The sequence below is a fragment of the Apteryx mantelli genome, chromosome 18 (genome assembly GCF_036417845.1).
Source record: "Apteryx mantelli isolate bAptMan1 chromosome 18, bAptMan1.hap1, whole genome shotgun sequence".
NCBI classification, from domain to species: Eukaryota; Metazoa; Chordata; class Aves; order Apterygiformes; family Apterygidae; genus Apteryx; species Apteryx mantelli.
The window spans coordinates 1,755,089-1,780,378 of NC_089995.1; the positions used below are offsets into that span (position 1 = coordinate 1,755,089).

The following is a 25,290-nucleotide window of genomic DNA, read 5'->3' on the forward strand; positions in this document are numbered from 1 at the left end:
ATATTAAAGAGAAATGGTGAGCCCTTAGGTTGCATTTAGTCTTATCTTCCCAGCTCTCTAAGGCAAAAATTTCAGTTTGTTGACACTAACACTTTCCCTCCCCCAGAAAACCCCCAAAACCTCTACCAACATAGTTACCATACATTTTAACTCACCCATATTTGTTTAGAACAAAAAATACATATTTGGCTTTCAAGCAGACAGAAGCACCTAAATTACCATTTGCAAAAAATAAACCCATATTAAAACAACAGTAGGTGACAAGTTTGGGTTTTTTTTTTTTTTTTTTTTACAGTTATCCACCAGAAGGAAAGTTCATTTAAAAAAATAGAAGGTTTTTCTCATGTTAAGACATTTAAACTGGAAATAATATAGAAACAGAAACAATTATACAGTGCACCAAACAAAAAAAAAAGTCAAATTTGGAGCAAAGGTGAGTTTGCATCTGCATGCAAGTAGTTTCAGTGGACGTACTTACTCAAAAATAGTTATAAGTTGTTCGCTTGGTGCATTTTTCAATCCAGCCACAATATTCTGCAACCGGCTCACACTTTGTGTTGCTGAAGCAACAGGAGTGATGACAGCTTCCTTTTCTCGTAGGTATCTTCTTCCAGTCAGTGGAGTTGAAGGCGCAAATGATCTTTTCTGCCAGACAGAGAATAAATAAGTAAATAAATCAGCCAACAGAACTGTTTCAAAAACATTTTGAACAAGGACCCCCTTCAAAAATCACTCAAAAGATTAAGATGACACCACTAGTCACATGGAATATGCTACCTGTAGGCTGCCATCAAACCTGTGACCTCAAAACTCACTAAAAGTTAGTTAAAGCTTTTCCAAGGTTGTGATCCATAAATACAGACTAAAGTCAACTTAAAAGGTTTTTTAATAAAATCCAGGAAAGTGAGACTTCAAATCTTAAAGCATTTAAGTATCTCAGCTCACTTAAATATTGAAAAATACAAGGCAAAAAAGAGAAAGCATATGCTTCCATTCACAATACCTATGTTACTTTGGTGACATAAGGAGTAAGTTGTAGAGCCGCCTAAGAGAGGGTCACAGCATAAAAGTCTTTGGAAAACACTGTTCTGGTGACTCTAGAGCCCCCCGTATTGAAGGTATGACGCAGTACAAAGCAGACGGAGCACAGTCTGGACTGCACTCATCTATTCATATCCTGCTTTCTGGAGGCGATGCAGTAAGGCATTTGTTTTTGAATTATTAGAACAGACTACATTTTGAAGATACTAGGCAAATAATGATCAAAAGTTATGCCCACAGTCAGTATACATGGATAGCAGTGAGGTTATTATAATACTACAGAAACTGAAGTTCAAATTTATAAAATCATTCCAAATCATTAATTATTAAATTATTAATTATTAATATTATTAAATGTTTAATTTGCCTAAATGTGCAATACATTTACATTTGGGACAAAAACCAAAACTGTATGATTCATTTACATCCCACTAGCACCTTGTAATAACTTTCAAATTGGCATGTAAGAATAACTATGAAACAGCACATGATCCTTTCACACAGGCAGCACCCCTTTTCCCGTTAGCCAGTTTAAAAAGTAATCAAACGAGTTTTTTTCCATATACCAGCTTCACTGAGTACATATTTTAACATAGTGAAATATTAGCTGTGTTTACAGTCTACTTTTTGTAAGGAAATTAGAAGAGGAAGGCTTCTATGGGTTTTATGTCTTGAATGTTATTTCCTATAGAATAGCAAACAAGTTGACATTTCCTGTATTGCGAGAGAAATATCAGGAGAACAAGCAAATTAATCCAATGCAAAAGTTTCATGGTATTCTTACTAGGATTTTGTTCAAACTTCATTTATACCTAATATACTTTCATTTATGAAAGTAATTTATCAATTAGAAACTATTTATCAATTTTTTTAGACAAAAACATAGTACCTCATATATGAAAGTGCTCACACATTCTTTAAGGAATAGTTACTTACTAAAGAACATAAAAGAAGACACCATCATTTCTCCTTATCAAAAGGGTTCACTGAAGCCTGCATATGGCATTCAGCTTCTGACTCTTAGTAAGAAGTTAAACAAATTCAACTTTTCAAAGACACCACAGTGATTCAAATAACATACAATGATGAAAAATTTGATGAGAGTATTTCAAGTGAAAATGATGTTACATGAATCACCTTTTCAAAATGCTGCTGAAGATGACACTCTACATGAGCTCTCGCTGCTGTTTTCCCTACTGGCATATCAGCAGGAAACTTCCGAGGAGTGCCAATTTCTTCTTCAGCATCTGCTCCTAGGAAAACTCTCTCATCAAAGTCACCCACTGTTAGAACATATTCTTCATATTCTTTATTCAAAGCTTTGCTGAAAGAGAAGCCACAAAGTGTTATAATCAAAGGTTAAACTGCCGAACAAAAAAGACGCCAGCAAAGTTAAAGTACAAAACTGAAACCAACATGCATTCAAAGCACATAGCATTTTAAACAGTAGTACTATTTGTTAGTGACACTTTACTACAACAGGCAATTTGTTTCTGCTAAACCTTGCCTTTCTCTTTACCTAAAACCTCCCCTATTCCCTATATGATCCACTGAAGTCCCTAGTCTTCTTCCTAAGTTACCACCACCATCTGGTTCTCAGTAAGTACAGGAAGAAACAACTTAGCTTCCACCGAAGTTGTGAATGAAACAGTTTTTAAGTACTCAACTGACCAGAAGTTAACCTTTTGTAAATACAGAACAAAATAATCACAGTTGTAATAAACTAGTTAGGAAGTCTGATTTCTACTTTTGCCACTTGGTGGTCAGTACTTTTCATAATGGCATAGAGGCAGGGAAAATTTAAGAGCCAGTCCCCTGGCTTCTATTCCTAAAACCTTCACTGACAAACAATACCAAACAAATCCTTAGTTTTCTTTATTCTAGTTTATCTATCTCTAAAATAGGAATAAAGCTTTAAACTGATATTTGGGAAGCAGAATGAAACTTCGCAATAAAAATCAGAAACAGCTAGCATCATTAAATCCTGTCTGCACCTTCTGCAAACTGAAGATATAAAGACCGATGTCGCAAAAACAAGTTGTTAGGTATTTTTGAAAAAAGCAGAAAAATAAATCCTGAAGGATATCTCAAACAAAGCAGCTGCTTTTAATCTCTGTATTTAAATTAGCTTCAAGAAATGAATTTTAAAAATTTTCTAAAACAACTACACTAGCCTCACACAGAAGTGCTCTACCCTTTTTTTGCAATTGGTGCTTTTTTCCTTTTGAGTTTTTCTGCTGCAGTCACAGATTTATACACTTAACAGGAAACTCACAACTGCATAAATTAAACCCTCTGAAGGCTTCCATACCCAGGTATAGGCTATGTACATATTTGAGGCATGTACAGAAACAAATCCATGAACTTCAGAGTCAAGATTTTGACTTGTATATCAGACTGCCCAAAGGTTACAGCCGCCAGGAAAAAAAAAAAAGGCAAACACCATAAAACCTGAGGTTAAGGAAGAACCACCGCAGCTGACCCGGAACTCTAGGATGTTTGACAAATCTCAGATCCAGAAAGCATTTCAGCCAAACAATAATAGATTTACTTGTCATATAACTAAAAACAGTTAACTATGGTAAGAGGAAGGAACAGAAAAACTTGAGATACAGTATGCAGAGACATGTATTTTAGAAATGAAACCCAAATCCATGATTAAGAACATAAGCCATAACTTACTTATTTTCTGTAAAATTGCATAGATCCAATAGACATTCTCCTTTTAAGATCTAAAAATTAAAAAACAGAAATATTTTATATGATAAAAACCATAACTGTTCCAATTCTGCATGACAGTTTAGCCAAAAGGTGAATAAGGGTTAGGAACATAATTGGACATTTTGTTGCATACAATGTCCTTAGCAAGACATCGGGGACAAAGCCTAATTCTATCCCGGCTCTAGATAAGCTCACTCTTCAGAAACAGTATTGCTATCTAAAATCTGTTCCACCAGCAGGTTAGGGAGTGATCTGATGAATGACTACATAGAAATTTCCACAGAGCTTGGAAACAACTTTCCAGGATCAAAATCAGACAGAACAGCTTGTGCAACTGCAACCTCAACCTCTTCATTCTAAAATATTTTGCTACACACTAAGACAAGAACAAGGACTCACCCTATCATTACAGTTATTCCATAAAATTAATTTACAAAGAGATAACATTTTCTTTAGAGAAAAAAGTTATTGTACACGATTCAGTTTTCACACTGCCAAGAAAGGAAGATAGAGATTGTTACATGAGAGACTCATATAACAAGCCAAATCAGAAAGGACTTTACAGTATGCATCATGAAAAGCGAGAGTCAAATTTGCTTCTGCTAAAACACGTACAAAGAAAATCCAAACCCATCACTTCCAAATTCATTTGCCTATTAGTACACTTTCCTCCAGAACTTGCAGGATTTAAATGGTTTCAAGACAAGATCATTTATCTGAGGACTATCACACATTCTTAAAACTAGTAAGATGTACCTTCCTTTCAAATAGTTTTGAAATGTATGGTTTAAAGTAGTGTTCCTTTATTCCTTTTGCTTCTACTAAAAGCCCATCATGTAGCTCACATAGTGTGGCAATGATGCAAGGAGGCTCTTCAGAGGCTTTGATCTCTGTTGCATGGAAGTCCACAGGTAAGCCTGAAAACAAGGACAGGGAAGAAGAAGAGAGGAGGGGGAAAAAAAAAAAGGAAGAAAAAAAAAAGACCACTGATCTTATACTTCATTTAAAGGAAATAAAAGAACAAAGCATATTTGATTTTAAATAGTCTGGCTCATCATACCTTTAAACGACGGATTTAGCAAATCTCTTCTATTTGGACACAAAAGGGCATTTGCAAAAATCAGGTCCAAGCAGCACAGAAGCAAATGATAGGAATTTACTAAATCATCTCCAATCATACGGAAATTACCTTTAAGAGACAGCGTATCACATCAAACAACATAAAAGAGTTAATAACTCAAAACATATACAAAACATGCAGATAGAAAAGCAAGCCTACCCTTAGTGTATACAAAGAGAGTCCAGCAGAAATTGAAGAGATCTTTAACACTGCACGGTACTCGTCTATCAAGGAGGGGGAGGAAAAAAAGAAGTCAGTCTTCAGTTCCAAGAAGCTGAAACTTGTTTTTACAGTATGAGTTTCATATTGTTTCCTTGTTCAAAATAGGAGTCAGAGCCATTGTCCAACTTTATTTCACACTAAGGAAGCCATATGTGCTTATTTTAATTTTCAGTAATTAATACTCCTCCTATCTAGGTCTACAGAGCGCTTAGTACATCATCATTGAACTTTTCACCCTTTCTTTGAGCAAACAGCTGCCTTTGGTCTGTGAGTCTTGGACATACTATTTTTCTGGTGTCACAACTGTAAAAAAATTCACCTGGAGTTGTAAACAGTGAGATGCCAAGGGTTACATAAATTACAACAGATTTTTCCTAAATATTTTACCAAAGCATCAGTCATTCCTGCAACATATGCAACTATTACTGGTATTACAGCTTCTTCTCCTGAGTAATGTTTGGAGTAGAGATCATTCAAAACCACAGAACTGGAAGTGCTTTCCCATCCAGCACAGGCAGCTAAGTTTGTATAGATGGATTATTTCAGGACATCAACAACCTGAGGAGGTACTTTGCCAAGACAAAATATCCCTGTGTCACTTTAGTTATTTCTGCTGAACATCCTAAGTATTGCTCTTGCTGTATTTGCGGAAGTTAATCTATGTCACTGTAGCTCTTCCCACCACACAGAGACATCTTCATTAAGGGCCAATATCTGAATCTTAGAGTGAATTGCAAGAAAAACGAACAGATGCAGAGCTCAGCTCGTATCAGCCCTACTCCAGCAAGATTGGGGGTCCTTCTTTATTTATTGCATTTCAGAGTCAAGGCCACAAAGCAAAGTGGCCCTAGCACTTCAGAACTTTCCCTTACGTTTCAAAGCACAAATCATGATCTTAATTTTCATAAAGCTCTATTGTATATAGCCCTTTTCAGGGAAAAGTCACACTAAACCTCACAAATACCTCTGTTTCCTGCTTCTTTGTGGTTTAGAAGTTTCTTCATAAGGGTTTTGAAATATATCCAAAAATATTGGTTCAAACTTTTTGAAAATCACAGTTGACACTTCAAAATTTCTCTCCAGCCTCTCCACTCGCTCTCGGAATTCCTGTGGTAGATTTGACATGTCCATCCACTTTTTCATTTTGCTGAAAAACTGAATTAAACTTAAAAGAAAAAAGAAAAATCTATTTTATTTTGAGCTTTAACTAAATTTATTTATTTTATGAATTTCTGACAAAGACAAAATGTAACATATTTAATCCTTGGCAACTAGTTTGATTAATATATAGGTTTAACATTTATTTTGATACACTGCCAAACTGTACACATCGGAAGCCTCTGTGTTATTCAGGTTTTTCTTCTTGACTCTCTTTAAGCCACAGACATGGAAACGCTTACTTGCATTCAAAGACTGCCAGCATAGCTGTGTTGGTAAGAGGAGGGTTAAAGACAGAAAGAGTGCGCACAGCTACTTGTCTCTTAAGGGGGACAGAGGGGAGGCAACAAAAACATGAGTCCACGCCTATCAAAGTTACCTAGACAAAACCTTTAACTGTAGGTGTAATTAAAGTGGCAAATACCCCTCTGGCAGTCCAGGTGAAAATAGTTCTTTAAATGGAATATGAAATATTTTGGGTTATATCATTGGTTAGAATTATAGCGGCAACATCTCCAAGTAGAGCTATTTCCTGGAAAACCCTTAAAGCACATAAATATTTATGTAATTGCATAGCTCTGTGTTCCCAAAAATGCCATACAACATAGCAGTCAAGATGAAATCTGGCAATTTGGCCTACAGCCTGCGTCAAACGCGAGTTTTATCTGGATTACTAATGAAACATTTAAATGTCTCAATTGTGTTTCAATTAACTACAAAAAGAAAAAAAAAGAACTCTGTGGGTGGAACAATTGCTAGTCTGATGTGGGTGGTTTTTCAAAGGATTGAAGTTGAACTTGAGGGGGAAAAAATTACATATTTGCATCTTATTTCCATTTGTAACAAAAGAGGATTTATTGTTTTTATAATATTACCTTGGGACAAGCAGTTTTGCAGTGCTTGGAGCCATTAAAAAAAAAAAAAGCCTAGGTAACTAAATTAGTAAGTATGCTTTAATAGAATAATAAATTACTGCATTATATACTAGAATAGTCAGAGTCCAGGACTTCTACACTAATTAACAACAACTTGAAAAAGTTAACCTTAATTTGGCGGAACGTAGTATCCTGGTCAGCGAGACGCAGTTTCCTTCCATAAGGCCGCTTCCGACGGTAGGAATGACACTCTTACGGCACGCCACGTACAGAGCACACGCCAGCCAATGCACAACTTCTCCCTGCCAAACCACAGGAAAGCACCAGACTGCTGAGCCAGGAAAGCCCGTGCTCAGTTTATACCTCAGCTTTATCGAGCCTCCAAAAACCTCCGTGACAATACTAAGAACCAGCATTTTGGGAGTTTGTGGGCTTTCTTCTCCACACATTTTGCTGAACTTATATAAAAATATATATCTATATATACACACACACACACACACAAATAGTTTACTGTTCTGTTTTTTTCAATCAACCTGCAATAATAGAGAGAGGACAGAGAACGTTTTTGGTTTTTTTAAAAAGCACATAGTATAATTTGGCCACAGAGTCTAATGCAACAGCTGACATCTTTTAGACTCTTCCAGATGTGTTTTCTAATTGAAGATTACAATAAGCACGTGCCAATGTGGCTGAAAAGGAAAAGTAAAGTAAAACAAAAGAGCTCGCAAAAAGAAGGTTTTGTAATAAACTTTCCCACTGAAGAGGGACTATGAAATGAAGTCGCATACTTGCCACCTAAATTTAAAGGGCTGTTTCAGCGCCTAGCCGTATTCCCAACTACGACACTATCAGCTCCTAACAGGAGCGGCTTTTTGCGGGCGGGCGAATGTTTCATGCGTTACTTGGCGAGCTCTCCCTGACGCCGCTGCTCGGAGCGGAGAACAACGCCGAGCGGCAGCAGCAGGCGCTACCGAACCGCTCCTCCCGGAGCGGACAGGCCGCCCGAGCCCCCGCGCCTGACAGCGGCCCCGGCCCGAGCCGCCGCCCCGCCCCGCCCGGTCGCGGCGTCCCCGGGCGCCCCGCGGCCGCGGGCAGGAACGAGCGCGCGAAACGCCGCCCCGGCGACCCGCAGCGTCTCCGCGGCACCGCTGACAGGCGGCGCGGCCCGACCCGCGGGCGGGGCCGGCTCAGCCCCGGCCCCGGCCCCGCCGCCCTCACCTCCAGGCTGTAAGTGCCGCGCAGCGCCGTGAAGTCGCGCAGCGCCTCGGCGGCGCTGGCCGCGTCCAGGTTGAGCTCCTGGCAGAGGCGCTCGACGGCGGCGCCGGGCTCGGCGGGCGGCGGCTCCGCGCGGGACATGGCGGCGCCCGGCGCGGCCGCCCCGCGGCTCCGCTCCCGCAGCGCCGCGCGCCAAGGCCGCCTCACCCGGAAGCGGCCGGCTCCTTCCGCCGCGCCCTGCCCTCTTTTGGCGGGAACGGGCGGAGGGATCCCGGCGCGGCCCGGCGGCGCCTCAGGCCCGGCCCGGCCCGGCCCGGCCCGGCCCTGACCGGCCGACGGCGCCCGGCGCTGCGGGCGCCCTAACGGTCCACGAGCCCTCCCGGCGGCTCTCCCCGCCCCGCGGCGGACACACGCACCTGCACACGCGCGGTGTGTGACCGCCCGGCGTGCGCGCAGCCACACCCCGGGCTCCGGTGCGGGCCCGCGCAAGCCCGTCCGCACGCGCGCGGGGCCGCGCACAGCCGACGGGGCCACACGCGCGGGAGTGTGCGCACACGCGCCGGGCCTCCACGGGCGCCCGCGCCCCCCGTGTGCTAGGGCCGCGCCGCACAGGTGCGCGGGACGCAGGTGTGCAGCGCACCGCGGTGCCCGCGACGGCGGGAAGTAGGTGACGCTGGTAATAACGCTCCCGTGTAAAGCTGGCTAGATCGCCTTATTTCCCAGTACTGCCGTGGCTGCGCTCCTAGGTGGCTGTTTTTCCTATTTTTAAGCGGGCCAACTATAAAGACCAGCTATAAAGACCAGACTATAAAGAAACAGTGACGATTTAAAAAAATTTTTCCAAACACCGAGGTATGAACGGGTGCCAGGCGACATGCCTCAAGCTGGGGGGCTTCCTAGGAAGCACGCAGCAACACAGCTGGAAGGAGTGAAGGCAGAGGGGGTCGCGCAGGGAGGGCTGCGGCGGGGAGCAAGGGGCCGCGTGGGCCCTGCCGGCGCCGTGCTCTGCCGCAGCACCGCCGCAAGGGACGGGCCCCCCTCTCCCTCCCGCACGCCTGCGCCCTCACACACGCAGGTGTCCTCAGTAAAGGTCAGAGCAGCTTTGTAGCCATCCCCAAAGGTGGGTGCGAGTTTCCCCTGTTGTTTTGCTTGGCTCCAGTGTTGTGCTGAGACTTTCTCCATTGAAGTGGAAGCACAAAACACTGGCAAGTTTGGTCCAAAGAGGAAGACTCCTTTCTTCTTCATTAACACCTGGTCTCAGCGTGACACTGTTGTGCAGAGAAGCTGCTGTTCCTGGCTCTCTGGCTGGCTGCAGGCAGATTCAGTCCCTCTCTTTAACGCCCTTTGTTTTCCAGTGGCAAAGATCATGGGCTAACTGTGATACTACAGATCTTTGTCTTCTACTTGTCACCTGGTTAAACTCCGGTGATATTTTCTGCTACCACCTTCACTGCGACGTGAAATGAACCATTTGAAAGAACTGAGCAGCATCCTCGTTTGTATACCCTTCCCTCGGGTTTAAACTGGTAATATCACCGCTGTGGAGAATGATGAAGAATTTTGAAAGAACTAAAATAACAAGTATATTTATGCATTATTGTTGGTTGAAACTAAGCAGTTAGCTGGTCATGACAGGCATCCATACCAGGACGGGGGAGTCACTCTATTACTGTTGACTCTCTGCCCAGTAAGAAAGCCACAGACTTTGTGCCCAAGCTGCTGTTTGAGAAAGCAGGAAAATGCTGTCGTTTCATGGTCACGGCTCTTGCCGTGCTGCGAACAGCGCAAGAGTTTGAGGCAGAAGAGTCTGCACTAACTTTCCAATGAGAGGGGGTGGTGCTCCTAGGGAGATTAGAGGAAAGAAGACTAGAAAAGAAGGTTAGAAAAGTCTCAGGGTTTGGACAGCTTTTCCCATTGAAAGCTTCCTTAAAAGTGATTTAAACACGTTAGGTTAATTTTAAGCCATAGCAGCTCCAGCCTCTCTTCCCAGCAGCCCTCCTGTTGCTGCGTCGGGAGAGACCCGGCTGGGCGAAGGGGGCCGAGGCAGAGCGTGGAATGAGCTTGGTGGGCTCTCGCCGCTCTAAAGAGCGCGGCCGGGCGCAGACTGCCCCAGCATGGCCGAGCAGGTTCTGCCTGTGCAGTGGAGGGGGGTTTGGAGGACTGGTGACGTTTGAAGCTGGATTTTGGGCTTACAAGACAGAGACGGAGAGATGCTGAGAACTGTGAGTAAGAGACAGCTGCAGGCACAGAAACAAAACCATGATCAGATAAATAAATCCAGTAGGGATGTTCTGCATCCAGACATGTCAATGTTGACAATTCAAAGTACTGCAGTACAAGTATTTATGGTATATCCAATTAAGTTCAGTTGCTTTTACAAGTATAATGAGTGCATCAACTGGCTATGTGGAATTTGGCCCATCAGTAGAGATATAAATTGGGAAACTATTCAGGTAATTCCAGTTTCCCCTTGCTTAACTGACCACAAGTTACCTACTTCATAAAGTGTTCAGCCCCTATTCTGTGGTGCCATAAACATGTTTTTGAAAGTTACTCCATTCGTGGGATTATTCACATGTTTAAAGTTAAGCATGTACTCAAATACTTTGCTGGATCAGTGGATCTAAGTGCATATTAAATTTAAGATGTTGAAGATCAGAGTTCTAATCAAATTTGTCATAGAATCAATTCACTTTAATTTAGTTCAAGTGGAAATTCAGAGGCATAACAAAATTGCCAATTTGGCTTAATTAGTCACAGTCTGTTGGTATTAAAATAGCACTAATGGCTGAGGTACTTTAGAGCACTCCAAATATTTGCTGGGAATATATTATGCTGATACAGGCTTTCAAGCGCCGTGCTGCCTCACAGCTGCCTTGTGGCGGGCAGCAGCAGTCCCCGTACCGGGTGGCGTTAAGAGCGGCTGCTGCACAGCACACCTGTACCCTGTTGAAGGGTTTTGCATGCCATTAGCAGTGTAAGTACTGCATTTATAACCCTCTGACCCAAAGGCTCCAGTTACAGGTATTCTGCCTCGTATAAGGTGGCGAAAGATCATTGGACAGAGAGAGCATGGAGTGAGCCTGACTTTTTAGCTGGGGGCTAAAATACCCATTTGAGATGGAGGGAGGAAACCTGGCTTTCAAGCCTTTGCTTCAAGGCTACTCATGTTTTTAACATTAAATGGTCCAGTGCAAAAATTACATCTTCATGTGGTAGAGTAGGGCACCTCTGGAGCCACAGCACCCCTAGAGCAGGTTACCAGCCTGACCAAGTCAGGCCCAGCAGAAGAGCTTCAGCATCATGTTAAGAGTGCCTGCCACACTCTTCAGCAATAACTGGTGACATACCTGCTCAGGAGCAGCCTCGGGAGCACTCAATGGCCTCACCGAACCCCTGCAAGGAAGCTCACGCAGCAGCTTCTGACCTGCCCTAATTTATGGTGGTACAATTTAAACAGGTGCTGATTTTAGTTTCTATTAAAATGTTCATTTGCAAAGTCCAGGGGCCCAGGGACCATTTTATGAGAAGGCCCACCAGCAGGAATTACACACAACCTGCAACGCAGTAACTGTGTTTGCAGTTGCCACATAGATTGTTCCCACGCAAGACTTGGAGTCTTTACTTCCCTAAATCTGTTTGTCGGTACTTTGGGTGAAAAGGAGCTACGTGGTAGTGGAGCCTGTTTCTCACTGAAAATCAGTTCAACCTGGAGGCCTTTGAAACTGTTACTTAACCTAAATACTAGCTTTAATCCAAGCACCTAAATGTGTTTACAAGAAGATTTGCTCTTAGAGAAAGAAAAACTGAATGCTGTGGAAAAAAATGAGAAGGGCATTTACTCACTGATAGATTACATCAAAATCCTACAGTCGTACCGATTCCTCCAGGGACAAAGCAGCAGAAGGAAGTGCCTTCTGTGAAGTGACCTGAGCTTTTGTTTGATATGCATCTGTTCATGTATTAGAAATCTGTGTGCTTTTTCTAAAAAAAAAAAAAAGAAAAAGAAAGTCAGTCACTGCGGGGCTTTTGCTTTTAAAATTTATTTTGTCTTTCTAAATGGTACAGGCTATTCCTGTAAAATGTCTCTTTTTGCTACAACATATCCAAAATACCTGTCAGATGAAAAACATACCAGTCAAATGCTTCGCAGGAGCCAAGAGAGATGACAAGACACTTTGCGGTGCATGTGCTGCAGACTCCCGTTCCTCTCGATTGCTCTTGCAACACAGCCTGGTGCTATTCCTTGAAAATCCCCCGAAGGATGGTGCTATTCTCGTATGAACTGATAGCTTCACCTAGGCTAGTTATTGGAACTTTGAATTCCAAGCTAAATCAATAACATATCACACTTATCCAGACCATTGACAAATAGAGGCCAGTTAAATGCGCCAAACTGAGCAATTGCAGTCTCCTTTTGTTAAACTCAAATTAGATTGCAAACTCTATTGAGACAGGGAAATGGAACTGTTTTTTTACTGGACTGGAGTTCTTGAGTTTTTTATGCCTTTTGAGCCGAGCGCTGGATTCTCCAGTTATTAATGGCCACTTAGCACCACACTGATGGTCCTGAGCCACCCTTGGGCATGCAGTGCAATTGCAAGCTCCCCAAATTCACACAGCGAGAAGCTGAGGATGATGCCCCACTGGCTCCTGGGCCAGCTACTCGGTCTGTCAAGGGCGTTATGTGGACAGCACAGGAAGGGAAAGAGGTGATAGAGTGGCTTTCTCTTACCACTGATTTTCCAGAGTTGCTATCCACTTCTCAGAGCCACTGCTCCATCTGCTGCCGTCAGGTCACGAGGATGTGAGGAGCAATCCTTTCCTTGCAGCACTGGTGGCCCTGAATTCCCTGCCCCGTGCTCATTTCTGTCCTTCTTACCAGACTGTGGTTGTGTGTCCGTTGTGCACTGACACACAAGGTGCAAAGAAGCCAGCGATTTCCTTTGTTTTACTTGTTTTGTAAAGCACAAAATAGTGTTTTAAAGTTGTAAACAATAAATGTAAGATGGCTATTAATGGGATCTTTCTTGATTCAGCCCATGTTGCATAGCATTGGAGTTGACCAGATGTAGTTCCTGATGAGGTGGAAAATATACATGCACTGAAGAATTCAAGTTTTCTTCTGACACAAACCCAAATTGATTTCAGGAACTGTACTCTGTTCACTGCACTCTGAGTTGGACCAAAATTTTTGTGCATATCTTTTTCAGAATATCAGAGCTACAATGTCTGCCCTCAAGGTAGGTAACATTTACCCAGTTATAGTTCAATGCTGAGGGAAATCGCTAACAAACTTCTTGGGGCTGTAAACAGTATGAAAGATACTGCATAAATGTGAGATGATACTTATCTAGTCTGTGTCCTATCAGATAAAAAATCATGTAGGGATAAAAAAGCAGAGATGAGCATCTGCAGGGCATTTTACTCCCCTCATGCTCTGGAATCTGCACCATTTCAGAAAGCAATACCTATATCTTGCAAAATGAATCCAAAGAGAGAGCCGTGCATGTCAATGCCCAGTCTTTCAGAACTGCATATATTAATAACTTACCAGAAGGTAAATAACAACCTAATCTGATGAGACAGAGCACATTATAGCTGCCACCAGCTTTAAAGTGGAGGGGGGAATCATGGAGAGTATAAATTCCAGCACACGTGATTCTTCATATATCAAGGGACTACCTGATTTCTGTAGCTGCTTCAAGCAAGTATTCTGCATAAAAGAGGAAGATAATGGAAGGCTACAGCATGCAAAGCCATAACTTAAAGGGAGATGTGGCAACAGGAAATTCAGAATTCACAGGGTCATTTTTTCTCCTCTGCCCCTGTTCAAGCAACACTTGATGCTTTAACACTTCGGTGCTATTTATGCCCAGTGCTTTCCTATCCCTCCCACCCATAAACACATCAACACAATGTAAGGAAAAGGTGTTTATGCAAGGGCAGAGGGAGCAAGCAAAAAATCTTGGTTTGCTCCATGCCATCTAAGTTTTCTTTGACCGTAAAGAAATAATTTAGCTTTTTCTGTGCATCTACTTATTCATCTAAAAAATTGAATTAATACCTACTTTTCTAAAGCATGAGATCCTTAGATTGAGATTTATTACAAGCATTTATTTGGCACCTATTAGCATTTTACAAGGCTGGAATGGAGACACTTAATATCCCAGTAAGAGAAACCAAACACCCTGCTCCCCTTCTGCCGAAAGGTGCTGCGGAAGTGCAAAGGAGCATGATTGGTACCGGGAGATTTCATAACTAGTTTCTAAGCTTTTCCCGACCGTCTGGGTGAAGAGGGTCACAGACAGCCCCTGTGCACCGTCACGCACTTAAACTGACCACGGAGCTTGGGCTGCTCCAGTGCACTAGTTAATTCGAGCAGCACGGCGAGTTAACCTACATAACGTTACAGGAAAGGCAGCAAGAGCTGATGGATGCATCTGGTTTTGCTTAGTTTTAGCCTGGTAACCTCCTGCAGGTGCAGGAAAAGCTAGTGAATCTGCTGTGATTAGTCATCCCCCAGAGTAAATAACACACAGCTCTTGGTGCATGATGAGCAACCCTAAAGAAGGAAAAGTACGCTGTATTCAACAGCTTTTGATAGCATTCATGCTGAGAAAAAGGCAAGTAACGTTTTTCACTGAGTCAGGTGAATTAAACATTCACATATATTTGCTGAAAAAAATTATATACATCTGTAGCAAGGCTCTGCCAAGTTTGAAAGATAAGCATCATCTAGTCACTAAATTAAAAAAATAAAAATCTGACTTTTAAATCCTTTTCTTTTTATCCATGTTCAAGAGCACAGACAGTTTATTTTGTTAGCACATTTGGTGAAGAATGTATGTTTGTGTGAGTATCCATGAAAACGGGTGAAAATTTGGCATTTGTTTTGGATACGATGGAAAATAATAAGAAGCCACTTATGCCTTACAGTCTAAATAATCCACAGAGTATATCAGATTGCAAAAGGGTCACAAAATAGCAGTCAAAGAGAAGCCTAAACACCCAGAGACTTAACATACATGTCTGATAAGTAAGAACAAGGTATAGAGCATGCTAGCTAATTAAATAAATTTCACTTTAAACCCTGTTCCTTATATGAGTGTAACCCTGGAAAAACCATCCCATACAAGAAATGGACTCTGAAGAGATTTCTATATCCATTCACAGTAAGGCTTTGAAGATATATGAAGTTTTATAGCATTTGTATTTTAAGGATTTAGGGCAAGTACATGTTCTTCTACTGAATAAAAAGAAAGTTAGTACTTAAAAGGTTCAAAAATATATCAATCATGTGATTTTTTTTTTTTTTACATAAATAAATTATATTGATTTTGGATTTAACAGCTGAAAAAACCCTTTCTGCTTCCACTGGAGGCAAAACTGAACAAAATGTTAGTTAAATAGAGATAGCAGCATTTCTAAGAAATCTGTCGACAGTGATACAGTATCTATGCTACAAGGATGTTATTAAATAGAACACATTTAATTACCGGGGGAGGTGCATTATGATTGGTTACATACTTAAAAAAAAAAAAAAAATCCAATCCAGAAAACTGGGAATAAATTCCATGAAAATATAACCTCAAATGCTTGGGTAACAGATCATGGGTAACAGACTTCTTTGAGATGCTAATTTTAACATGTACATAATTTATAATCCCAAATGTATAAAAGACAATGACAAAAAGCATCATAAATAAATAATGCAAACTGAAATAGTTATGTCAAAACATTTGGACCATCTGATAAATTAGCAAAACTGTAACAGAAAATAAGTAAAAAATACAGTAAATTGTGACAACCAAATGTGAAACTGATTGCTAGCACACTTCCGACTCCCTCAGCAGCCTGCCATTTCATTGCTGCACCGCTGTGTGTTTATTTCAAGTCTCAAACCATGAGCTGCAAATAAGAACAAGCCCAAGTGAAAGAAAGATTAAACGAGGAGTGAGGGGAAGAAGAAATAAGAGAGTTGCCTGTGGAGGTGTCTCAATACACAGAGTTTCGGGGGGACTGTTTGCATCGAAGACCTGTCCATTTAAAATGCATACATCAAAATGATTCGCCAGTAGGGGTACTTGGAAATACTGCTCAACAGCAAATAGACCAGAGAGGAATGGAAAGAAGAAGCAAAGGTGATCTCTTCACAGTCTAACACTAGAAAAGAAGAATAAACTCAAGCTTTGAAAATCTCAACAGTCCTTCTTAAAGGACTCTCCAAATAGTAAAGCTGGCCTACAGCTTTTTCCTTGTCTTCTGAAAGGACGTTGCTTCTGGGGTAAGGATTGTTAAGTATAAAAACTCAAAAAGCCTCAGTGTTCATATGAGCATTAAAATCAGTGTGGCCTGTTCATGGCTGGAAAAAGTAACTTTACAGCACTTCTAATGCCATAGATGAGAACTAACGCCATAGATGAGAACTGAATACTAGCAGAATGATGAAGAAACTGGTAGCTATAGGTACAGTAATCCCAATAAAAGTCATGCAAGATGTGCAAAACATTTTCAGCTCAGGCTGAAAAGTTCTTGTAACTATCAAGGAAAGGGCAACTAAAACCCCACTTAACATAAAACCAAACTTTGGTTTTAAAAAATACAAAATAATGTCTACATAATATTTTCACTCACCGTAGTTTGTCTCCAAAAGTTTGAGGTGGGGGTGGTAAAGAAATTATATCACTACCAGTTATGCCTTTTTGTTTCAAAGAAATGAATATATGCATTTTCAATCATTAATTATATACTTCTGTCTATACTACTATTCTAGTAACCATGATAAAATAGGGAAATACTTTAAATCAAAAATACACATTAGCACTTACTATAGCTGTGCTTTTTACCCCCAAATACAGGCTTTTTCATTCAGTGTCACTGTAGAAAGAAATACCCTTGTCTGCATTTAGATCAAGAGGTAAAGACTTTTCTTTTGCTCTGTTTTTGCTTCTTTTTCTTCTCACATAAGTGAGCAATTTTGGGGGTGACCAGGTACTGGATTTGCTATTGTTGGCTGGGATGAACAACCGGATAACAGAACGCGAATTCTGTGCCTCCCATACTAGCTAGACAACACTGTTTATCTAATAAAGTGGCAAGACCCTGCAACTATTAACATATAATATGTCACCATAGTTTTCTTACAGGGAATTAGGTAGATAATATTACTCATGGAAACACAGGTTTATGAAGGTGAAGTGGGGGCGGGAGGGTAAGTAACAAATAGTTATGGGATAAGAACCTTACAAGCCACAATCTTTTCAATGAAACAAAAGTTCTAATTGATATCATTAACTTCTTTTAACTCCTCCTCTGCTGGTACATCCTTCTCTTTCTCTGTTGACAAAGGTGGTATTTGCTCTGTACAGTTTTGACTGTTTGCAGCTTCCTTTTCAGACAGCAAGACAGTTTCTGGTTCTGGATTTGCTGATTCCCCTTTAGCTTTCTTTCTCTTACGCTTCTGGCTTTCTAGGTTTGCTGCCTCAGAATGTCTGGTTTGCTGTATGCCTGGCAACGCCATGCCAATGCCGGGGGAAAGAAACATTGATGGATAGATCAGTCCAGGTGACATTCCTGGGATAAGAAACGGGTTAAAAGCTACAGGACTACTGGTAGTTATTGCAGATTCTGTCTGATTAGAAAATGAACTAGGACCAGGCTTATCTTCAGAGAGAGTTTCTTTTTTCACATCCTGGCTACTCTGTTTATCCTCAGTAGCTTTTTCTGTATTTGATGTACCACTTTTAGTTGTGCTTGTTAATGAAGTTGGAGCAGTTGCAGTACAAGTAGTTGTCATCGGTGGGTTGAGAAGTCCTCCAACACCAAACATCTGTGGTACAGTAGCCATGCCTGGCAGCATCATAGGCAACATACTCAGGGTGCTTTTCACATCCTCACCAGCGGGCACTGCTGCAAATCCAGCAGGAAACCCAACCAGCCCCGTCAAAGGGATACCTTGCATGTTTCTCATGTTCTGAAGTCCTACTAGATCCATTCCAGCAATTAGTCCATTCATGAATAATGGTCCCATTCCAGAAGAAGAATCTGCTACAACACCTGGGGCTTTAATGAGTTCACTTCTGGGCCTTCTTCCCCTCCGGCGAGGCCCTGCGTCTCGGAGCACAGGCTCTGTTAGGATACGATTGAATTTACTTTCTGGTAAGTATCCCTGAAAATGAAACACACACAAGAGAAGATGCCTAACAGTTATTATTGCATCAAATAAAATCTGGCTTTTCTGTTCTTACATCTGCATCCCAGATGGTGTCAGCACAGAAATATTTGCCTGCATGATTCTGGGTATGGAATTTGTGAGGTATACAGAACTTCCCCCACAGGATGCTGCCAAATGCAAAACGCCCACTGTACCCTGGCATGATGCTGCAGTGTCAAAGTGTGTACGGAAGAAATGCGGAAGCACTTTTTTACCCAGCATAGACAGCAGCCTTTCAGCTTTTTCCTGAACCTTCAGCATCAGCTGTTGCTGAAGACTGACATCTTTCAAAACACAAGAAACACTGTGTCAGAGACTCCAAATTTGTTCCCATCCTAGCATCAATTTTGGCTTCAGCAACAGTGAAAAAACATGTCTTTTTAAATGCTAAGGACCAAATTTTCAATGCTCTGCACAACAGCAAAGCTGCATGAAATGACATGCAAACAGTATGCATGCTATTTTGTGGAAGTCACAGTTAGAGCTCCACTGAGTTGCCAGTAAGATACTTCTGAACACTCAGATATGGGACTGAAACCAAATGAACACAACTTGGTGAGACTATCTTGTTACATAAAACAATATGGGGAGATTCACAGTGCAGTTTAAAACTCCGTTTTTCAGTGTTCTCATCACAAACGTTTAAACGTTCCTTTTATGCCTTCCTTGAGGTTCAAAGACAGCCAGTCTTTGAACAGTTTCAAATAACAGATTTGAGTAACAGCTAGTTTAAATAATAGACCTGTATATGAAAAGTATTCCACACTGACACTTGAAGTGCGGAAAGTTGAATCAAATGATTCTGCAAGTTTGCACAGCACGACTACTGCCCAAAGAGCCAGAATTTTCCACTCTGTCTCCACTGGTACATGTGAAAAACCACACAGGACTATGACTATGCCTAGGCTCTGCAGGCGCAAACTAGCCCACGCTCACGCTTTTCAAGCCCCCCAAGCAGTGAGACACCTTTCGGCACGCACGTGGTAGAATGACTGATGTGCATTTGCAAGAAGCAAAGTATCGATGGGGCTCAAGGGTGCAAATGCTAACAGGCATGCAGCTGCTGGGCTAGTAAGTGTGAGTGGGTGAAGGCACCTGTGGCCAGGCACGCAGGTATTGCAACGAGCAAAGCGTGGGCACACGCTGAAACTGCCCACTGAAAATGAAGCTAATGAAGGCCAGCCAGCTTGCACTGGGTGCCGGCTGCCTAGATGGGGGGCTGGTGCCAGCCTGGATGTAGAGCTCTGGTTCCTGAGGGAGAGGGACAGGCCATGCCAATTTCCAGCACTAATTAAGAGCCAATTTAAGAGCAGTACAAACGTCTAAGCCAATTGTTTCCTCCTCCAGCCCAAGGGCATCACACAAAGTACCACAGCCACAAAAAACAAGGAGCAGGAGAGAGGGGCCAAAAGGACAAGCCTGGAAATAGCAGTCCCAGTGTGCCACAGGGAAAAGTGCTTTTCTGTGGATTCTTCCATTCACTGAGACAGGGACTTGCATATCAAACAGGAAAACCAAACCCAGGGGGGCAAGTCTGAAGTAAGCCTTGCTGTCTTCTGCCCCTTTTCCTAGCTGTGTTTGAGTCTTCAGGCCTTGTGACCTACATGGCTGTTGGCAGGCCCAGGGTTGCACCCACAGAGTTTGCAGGAGGCTTGGCTGAAGGTACTTTTGAAAATTTGACCCATGGTAACACGTTTTGTCTGCTCCTTGCCCTAGCTTCCATCCAGGGCCTAAGCTGGATTACTACTTTTAGTACATTTCTGTTGCCCCATCTGTTTCTAAATATCCCAAGACTTCTAGGTCTTATTGCTAGGAAGGCTTTCTGGATATTCACCCTGAATTGCTGTACCCCGTTCACAGGACACTGAACACCTTCTCTCCTTCCCCTGTCCACTCCGCTGACTTGCAGCATGCTCTGAACCTTCCTGTCTGCCGCTCAACCGCACCAAGTGTGGTCAGACCTGCTGATATTCCCTCCCACACGCACAACTGAAGTCCTTCCTTCCAACTCAAGAATACTCACTGGAGAAAGGTTGTGGGGATGGGGAGGAGAAAGAAAAGATGACATGATACAGATTTCTCCAAAAGCTCTAACTTACTGAAAGCTTAACAATGTCAGCCCAGTCAGCTGCAACAGCATACTCCAAGTTTGCATCAAGCCACCTTGGCAAATCCTTCAATGCTGGTGCCATGGCTCCCCCTAACTATAAAACACAGTAGAAGGATGACCTCTATTGCAGAAAGAGTTATGCAAAATAACACAAGAAATATGATTACACATCTAGGCACACACATAGTTTAGGAGCAGCTGCCACCCTGCGGAAGGGGATTGTTGCTATGCACCTCAGCAAGCCAAGTCTTGCACACAGATTTCAGGTGGCAGCCACAGAGACAGAGAGTCCATCCTGTTTCTGCTTAATCAGAGAGGAAGGACAGTCCTGAGGCCGAGACGCTGACTTAAGATTCAGTTAGGAGCTGAGTCCAAGGTTTCTCTGCTAGTGGCTGTGGACCAGTCACTCTCCCCATGCTGTGAACAGGGTGACAGCACTTCCCCTAGCTTGTCATTTTGGGCTGCAAGTTTTCTGGGGCAGAGACACCTCCTTCGCTACGCATCTTTGCAAGACTCTATACAACTGCTGCTTCCAGTCATACAGTTCAGGGAGAAAAGGGAGTCTCTGTGGCCTGTCCCATCTCCCATATTTGCTTTCCCTGCGAACAAGTGGACCAAGTGATGGGGATAGGACTTTTACAAAAGATATACTCAGAACTGGATGAACCTATCAATTCACACAGGTCTCCAAAAGCCGTTATACATGTAGCATAGGGAAACACAGATGTGGCTGAACCAGTCTCTTTCTATTTAACTGTTTAGCTTTGTTTTTAGAGGTGATTACTTCTAACATCACCTTCTAGCCTTGTGCAGTCTTAGGTGTATTTTAGAATGGAATTTGGGTGGAAAGTTTCCCTAAATGTCCCTGCTCATTGTTAATACCAATGCACCAGAGGATACGCTGCAGAGAGGTAAATCCATGCCCACGACTAATGTTTCTAGCTGTTTAGTAAGCATATTTCAGTAAGCAAGAGAAAGCATTTTAAACCTATCCATTTCCTGCATGTACTGCACTCTGAAGGGTTTATTGGTATACTGTTCCTATACCTTGTAAGGAGGAAGAAAACAAAGACATTTGCAACACATCAAAACATTACAATTTGTGGAATATTGCAGTGAATTCAAAGGGAACAATCAAATCTAGACCAGGAAACAACAGCCAGGGCTATGCTAGTGGTGGCTTTAAAACCAAAGGTTGAATTGCTTTGCTGCTGTGAGACCTGTGTACATCAGCAACTGTGAACACTCAGTCTTTCCTTACTTCACAGAGAAAGTCACTTATGTTGGTAGGTCTCTGTCTCTAGCACAAGCATTTCACAGAATAGTGTAGATCAATGCATATTCCAGATAAAAGTCTGGAACATCCATATCCTTCTCTGGATTAAAATCTTCCCCCAGGCCAGCTCAGGATCTGTTAAACATTTCAAGACACCAAGGACAGAACAGAGAATATGCCTTTGCTTACCCTCCGTCCAGTACCCTTATGTACCACAGGCACCCGCTCCTCTCCTGTGAGTGAGCTAATGTCCAATTTGGTGGGGTCCTTGCAGCGCTGCCTCCTCTGCTTGGGCTTGTCTGAAAAATTCTGGAGTGCAAACAAGACAATGTTAATGAGACAGGATGGCTTAATGAGACTTGATGGCTAGAAACCCTGCAGGAGAATGGCACAGATGATGTCCCAAGTGACAGAGGGGTCCCCTGCAGACCTGGGAAGGAGCAGTCAGAGCAGCACAAGCTGGTCTCTGTCCCAGAGCCAGTCTCCAAATGAGCACAATTGATTTCCACAGGTATAAACGTGGTTTTACACTTAGACTAACTGCTCCACCTCTATCTAATGCCCCTCCAACCCTAAGACTGTAATCTGCTCCAAATTCATATACATGCATCTGTAAATGGAGGTGCTAACTATGACTACAAAAGAGAGAAGAGGTCTGTGTGTGCCATCAGTCTGTCACAGCTACCTGTTTCTCTCCAGCTCATCCATGCTTTGTTTTACTTTTATTTCAGCTTTTCCCACTGCATTCTGCCTACCAAATGACCTAATAGGCTAGACAAGATGAAAGCTCAGGAGCAAATCAACCTGGGAAACCAAGAGGTGGTTGTTTATGAGACTGCAGGAAGAACTGGACAGACTCTGCACTCCACTCGCTGTTGCTCTGCTTTCTGACACAGCCCGGGACCATGAGACCGGAGCCGGAGCAGCCTGCAATACAGTAGCTTCAGTTCAGTTTTTAAGGTAAGGAATGCTCCTCTCTAGGAGACCTGGTGTTTTGGGGTAGGCCAGCCCTGCTCTGGAGGCACTGGGCAGGTAGCTTGGCTGAGCAGGGCTAAGCTTGCCAGGGGCTTGCAGGGCTTCTAGCCTACTACAGAGAACCTCATTTTATACAACAGCACTGCTTCAGTGACCCCGACTGGAAGGAAGCAACATGCATAGGCTTTGAGCATCCCCGCTCACTTCTTCCTGCTTCTCCTGAACTCTGGCCCTTCAGGAACACATTGGACTCATTGTGCACATCTGGGCAGCTGGATCCCCAGGGCTGCAGCTGGAGAACAGACCTACAGGCGCTTGGCATCTCCTCTGGGCAGGAGCACACAGCTCAGCAAGTGTCTTTCACTGCTGTACAGCAAACTGTGCTCACCTCACAAAAGTGTGACAGCCCTGATGAAAGCTGCAAGCCACAATACAGTGAAAGACACTGCATTTTCCATTTCACGGAAAGCCTGAACTCAAGAGCAACCAGAGAAAAACTAACACAAAGGACAGCACACAAGGAAGACACACACACACATGCACACACACACACACACACACATGCTGTTGAAGGCCACCCTTACTGTGCCAAAACCAGGAACATCGAGTGTGTAGTCGGATTGCTGACGGAGCCAGTCTAGGAGACTCTTATTCGGGACAGCCTTCTCTGCTTGGCTGACCGCAGCTGGGACTGGCTGTGGAGTTGAGGTAGCAGCAACCGGCCCATCTGGGAGGGGACTGTTCTGGGGAGGCTGTGTCTGGTCCTCTTGAACATCCTGACGTGGAGGGAGGAACAGGGAGAGCTCATCAGCAGCATGCAGTGAAGCATTCACACCCACATAAACAGAGCTCCAAAGCAGGTCATCTGCCCTGCATCACACAGGTTACCTTCTTAATCCACATATTCCTAGCGACTGCTCCTTAAATCACCACCCATCAATGCACTATGCTTCCATTCAGCCCCCTAATGCTGCTGGCATGCAGGGCAGAGAGAGCTGCGAGATGCTTCTGCACCTCACCTGGAAAACACTCTAATTGCCAGGAGGAACAATTTGCCCAGGAACGAAAGCCCAGGCCCCTGGTGTCTGGAGAGAGAGGCCTCCCCTCCCATCTTCCTGAAGAAAGGGCTGCGTGCCGCTTTACAGGGGGCAGTCCCCAGCCAACAACTCCTCCCTGGCTAGCTGGAAAACACCACGCTGTGCAAAGCCATTGCAAGGGGCTCTGCAGGAACTGTCTGACCCTGCCCTGGCAGGTAGGAACTACTACATCCCCCAGATCGCTCCTAAAAATGGTCTAAAGGGTCTGGCCTTGCTCCCAGTGACCCTTCCTTCCTTGGGTGGATCCCAGGGTAGAAGGAGAGGGGATGCAGCAAGCTTTTGGCCAGAGCTTAAGTGCAGTCAAGGAACTTTCCTCACATTTTCTAATCTCAGACACCCCCCAGCTGGGATACCTGCTTTTGACAATGCTTAGCAGGACCCCAGCACTCCAGGCAGGGTGCTGCAAGCCAGAGGAAGAACTTCTTCCCTTGAGTAATATCTGCTCCTGCCTGCTTCAGCAAAAGCCCAGCCATCCCAGAAGCGGCCCAGTCTGCCCAGCATTGTGACGGGCAGCAGAGCTAAAATGCCAGCAGAGGAGAGCTGGACCATGAGACAAACTGTGCTGACTCCACTGGGACCATGTGAAAGGGGGGAGCCTCGACCTACCTGCAGCCTACTTGGAAGAGGCCTCTCCTTCAAGAAGATGAGGTCCATCCCTTCTACATTTTTTCTTCTGCCCCGTCTTCTCCTCATGGCAGCATCGTCTCTTCGGAGGCTGCCATTGACAATCTGTCCAGTGACAGGATGGATTAATCCTGCCTGAAGGATGCCAGACAAGTCCATGCCCAGGGAACCCTGGAGGGTGTTCACAGTCCCCAGTTTGGGAATGTTTGTGTTCAAGGGGAAAGGAGAGGAATTTCCTGGGGACCCATCAGAGGCTCTGGACAGGTCCACAGCTGAGTCGCGCCAGCCATTCAGCACAATGGGTGGATGAGCATGGGTTGCTGCTAAATGCTCCAAGCTCCTCTGTTTGGCATCTCTCTCCAACTCAAATTCATACGGCCTTCTGTGCTTCCGTTCATCCTTCACAAAGGCAGGGGCCAGAAAACCTTCCTGTGTGTATCAAAGCCACAGAGAGGGTTACAGCTGCTCGTGCACTGCCAAGGGACCACAGTTTTTGAAACCAACATGTAGATGCAGTGGGCTTGTGTGGCTAGCAGACGGGCTCCTCCATTTCTCTGCAGGAGCCCTGAAGGAAGGATGCCTTTTCCCATAGCACATCACACATCATTATGTGTGGGAATGGGTGTAGTGACACCCT

The 25,290-nt window shown here is 43.5% G+C and overlaps 2 protein-coding genes across 6 annotated transcripts in view; both read right to left on the reverse strand.

Annotated features, from left to right (window-relative positions):
- The window catches only part of RBL1 (RB transcriptional corepressor like 1), a 29,470-nt gene extending 20,974 nt beyond the window's left edge, over positions 1-8,496 (reverse strand). For 2 of the 5 annotated variants that reach the window (XM_067307985.1, XM_067307984.1), the window contains exons 1-9: positions 8,359-8,496; positions 7,306-7,439; positions 6,069-6,269; positions 5,042-5,106; positions 4,823-4,951; positions 4,519-4,679; positions 3,724-3,773; positions 2,179-2,365; positions 479-645 (exon numbers count right to left, since the gene is read on the reverse strand). In XM_067307985.1, coding sequence (XP_067164086.1) covers positions 479-645; positions 2,179-2,365; positions 3,724-3,773; positions 4,519-4,679; positions 4,823-4,951; positions 5,042-5,106; positions 6,069-6,269; positions 7,306-7,439; positions 8,359-8,496 — 1,232 coding nt within the window. Of the gene's footprint in view, positions 1-478; positions 646-2,178; positions 2,366-3,723; positions 3,774-4,518; positions 4,680-4,822; positions 4,952-5,041; positions 5,107-6,068; positions 6,270-7,305; positions 7,570-8,358 lie in introns of those variants that run through there. The other 3 variants (XM_013961555.2, XM_013961558.2, XM_013961556.2) reach the window with 2 other exon arrangements.
- Positions 8,497-12,490: 3,994 nt separating this feature from the next.
- The window catches only part of CHD6 (chromodomain helicase DNA binding protein 6), a 92,138-nt gene continuing 79,338 nt past the window's right edge, over positions 12,491-25,290 (reverse strand). The window contains exons 34-38 of the mRNA XM_067307933.1: positions 24,636-25,082; positions 23,517-23,708; positions 22,147-22,266; positions 20,671-20,775; positions 12,491-18,526 (exon numbers count right to left, since the gene is read on the reverse strand). Coding sequence (XP_067164034.1) covers positions 17,636-18,526; positions 20,671-20,775; positions 22,147-22,266; positions 23,517-23,708; positions 24,636-25,082 — 1,755 coding nt within the window. The 3' untranslated portion in view covers positions 12,491-17,635. The remainder of the gene's footprint in view (positions 18,527-20,670; positions 20,776-22,146; positions 22,267-23,516; positions 23,709-24,635; positions 25,083-25,290) is intronic.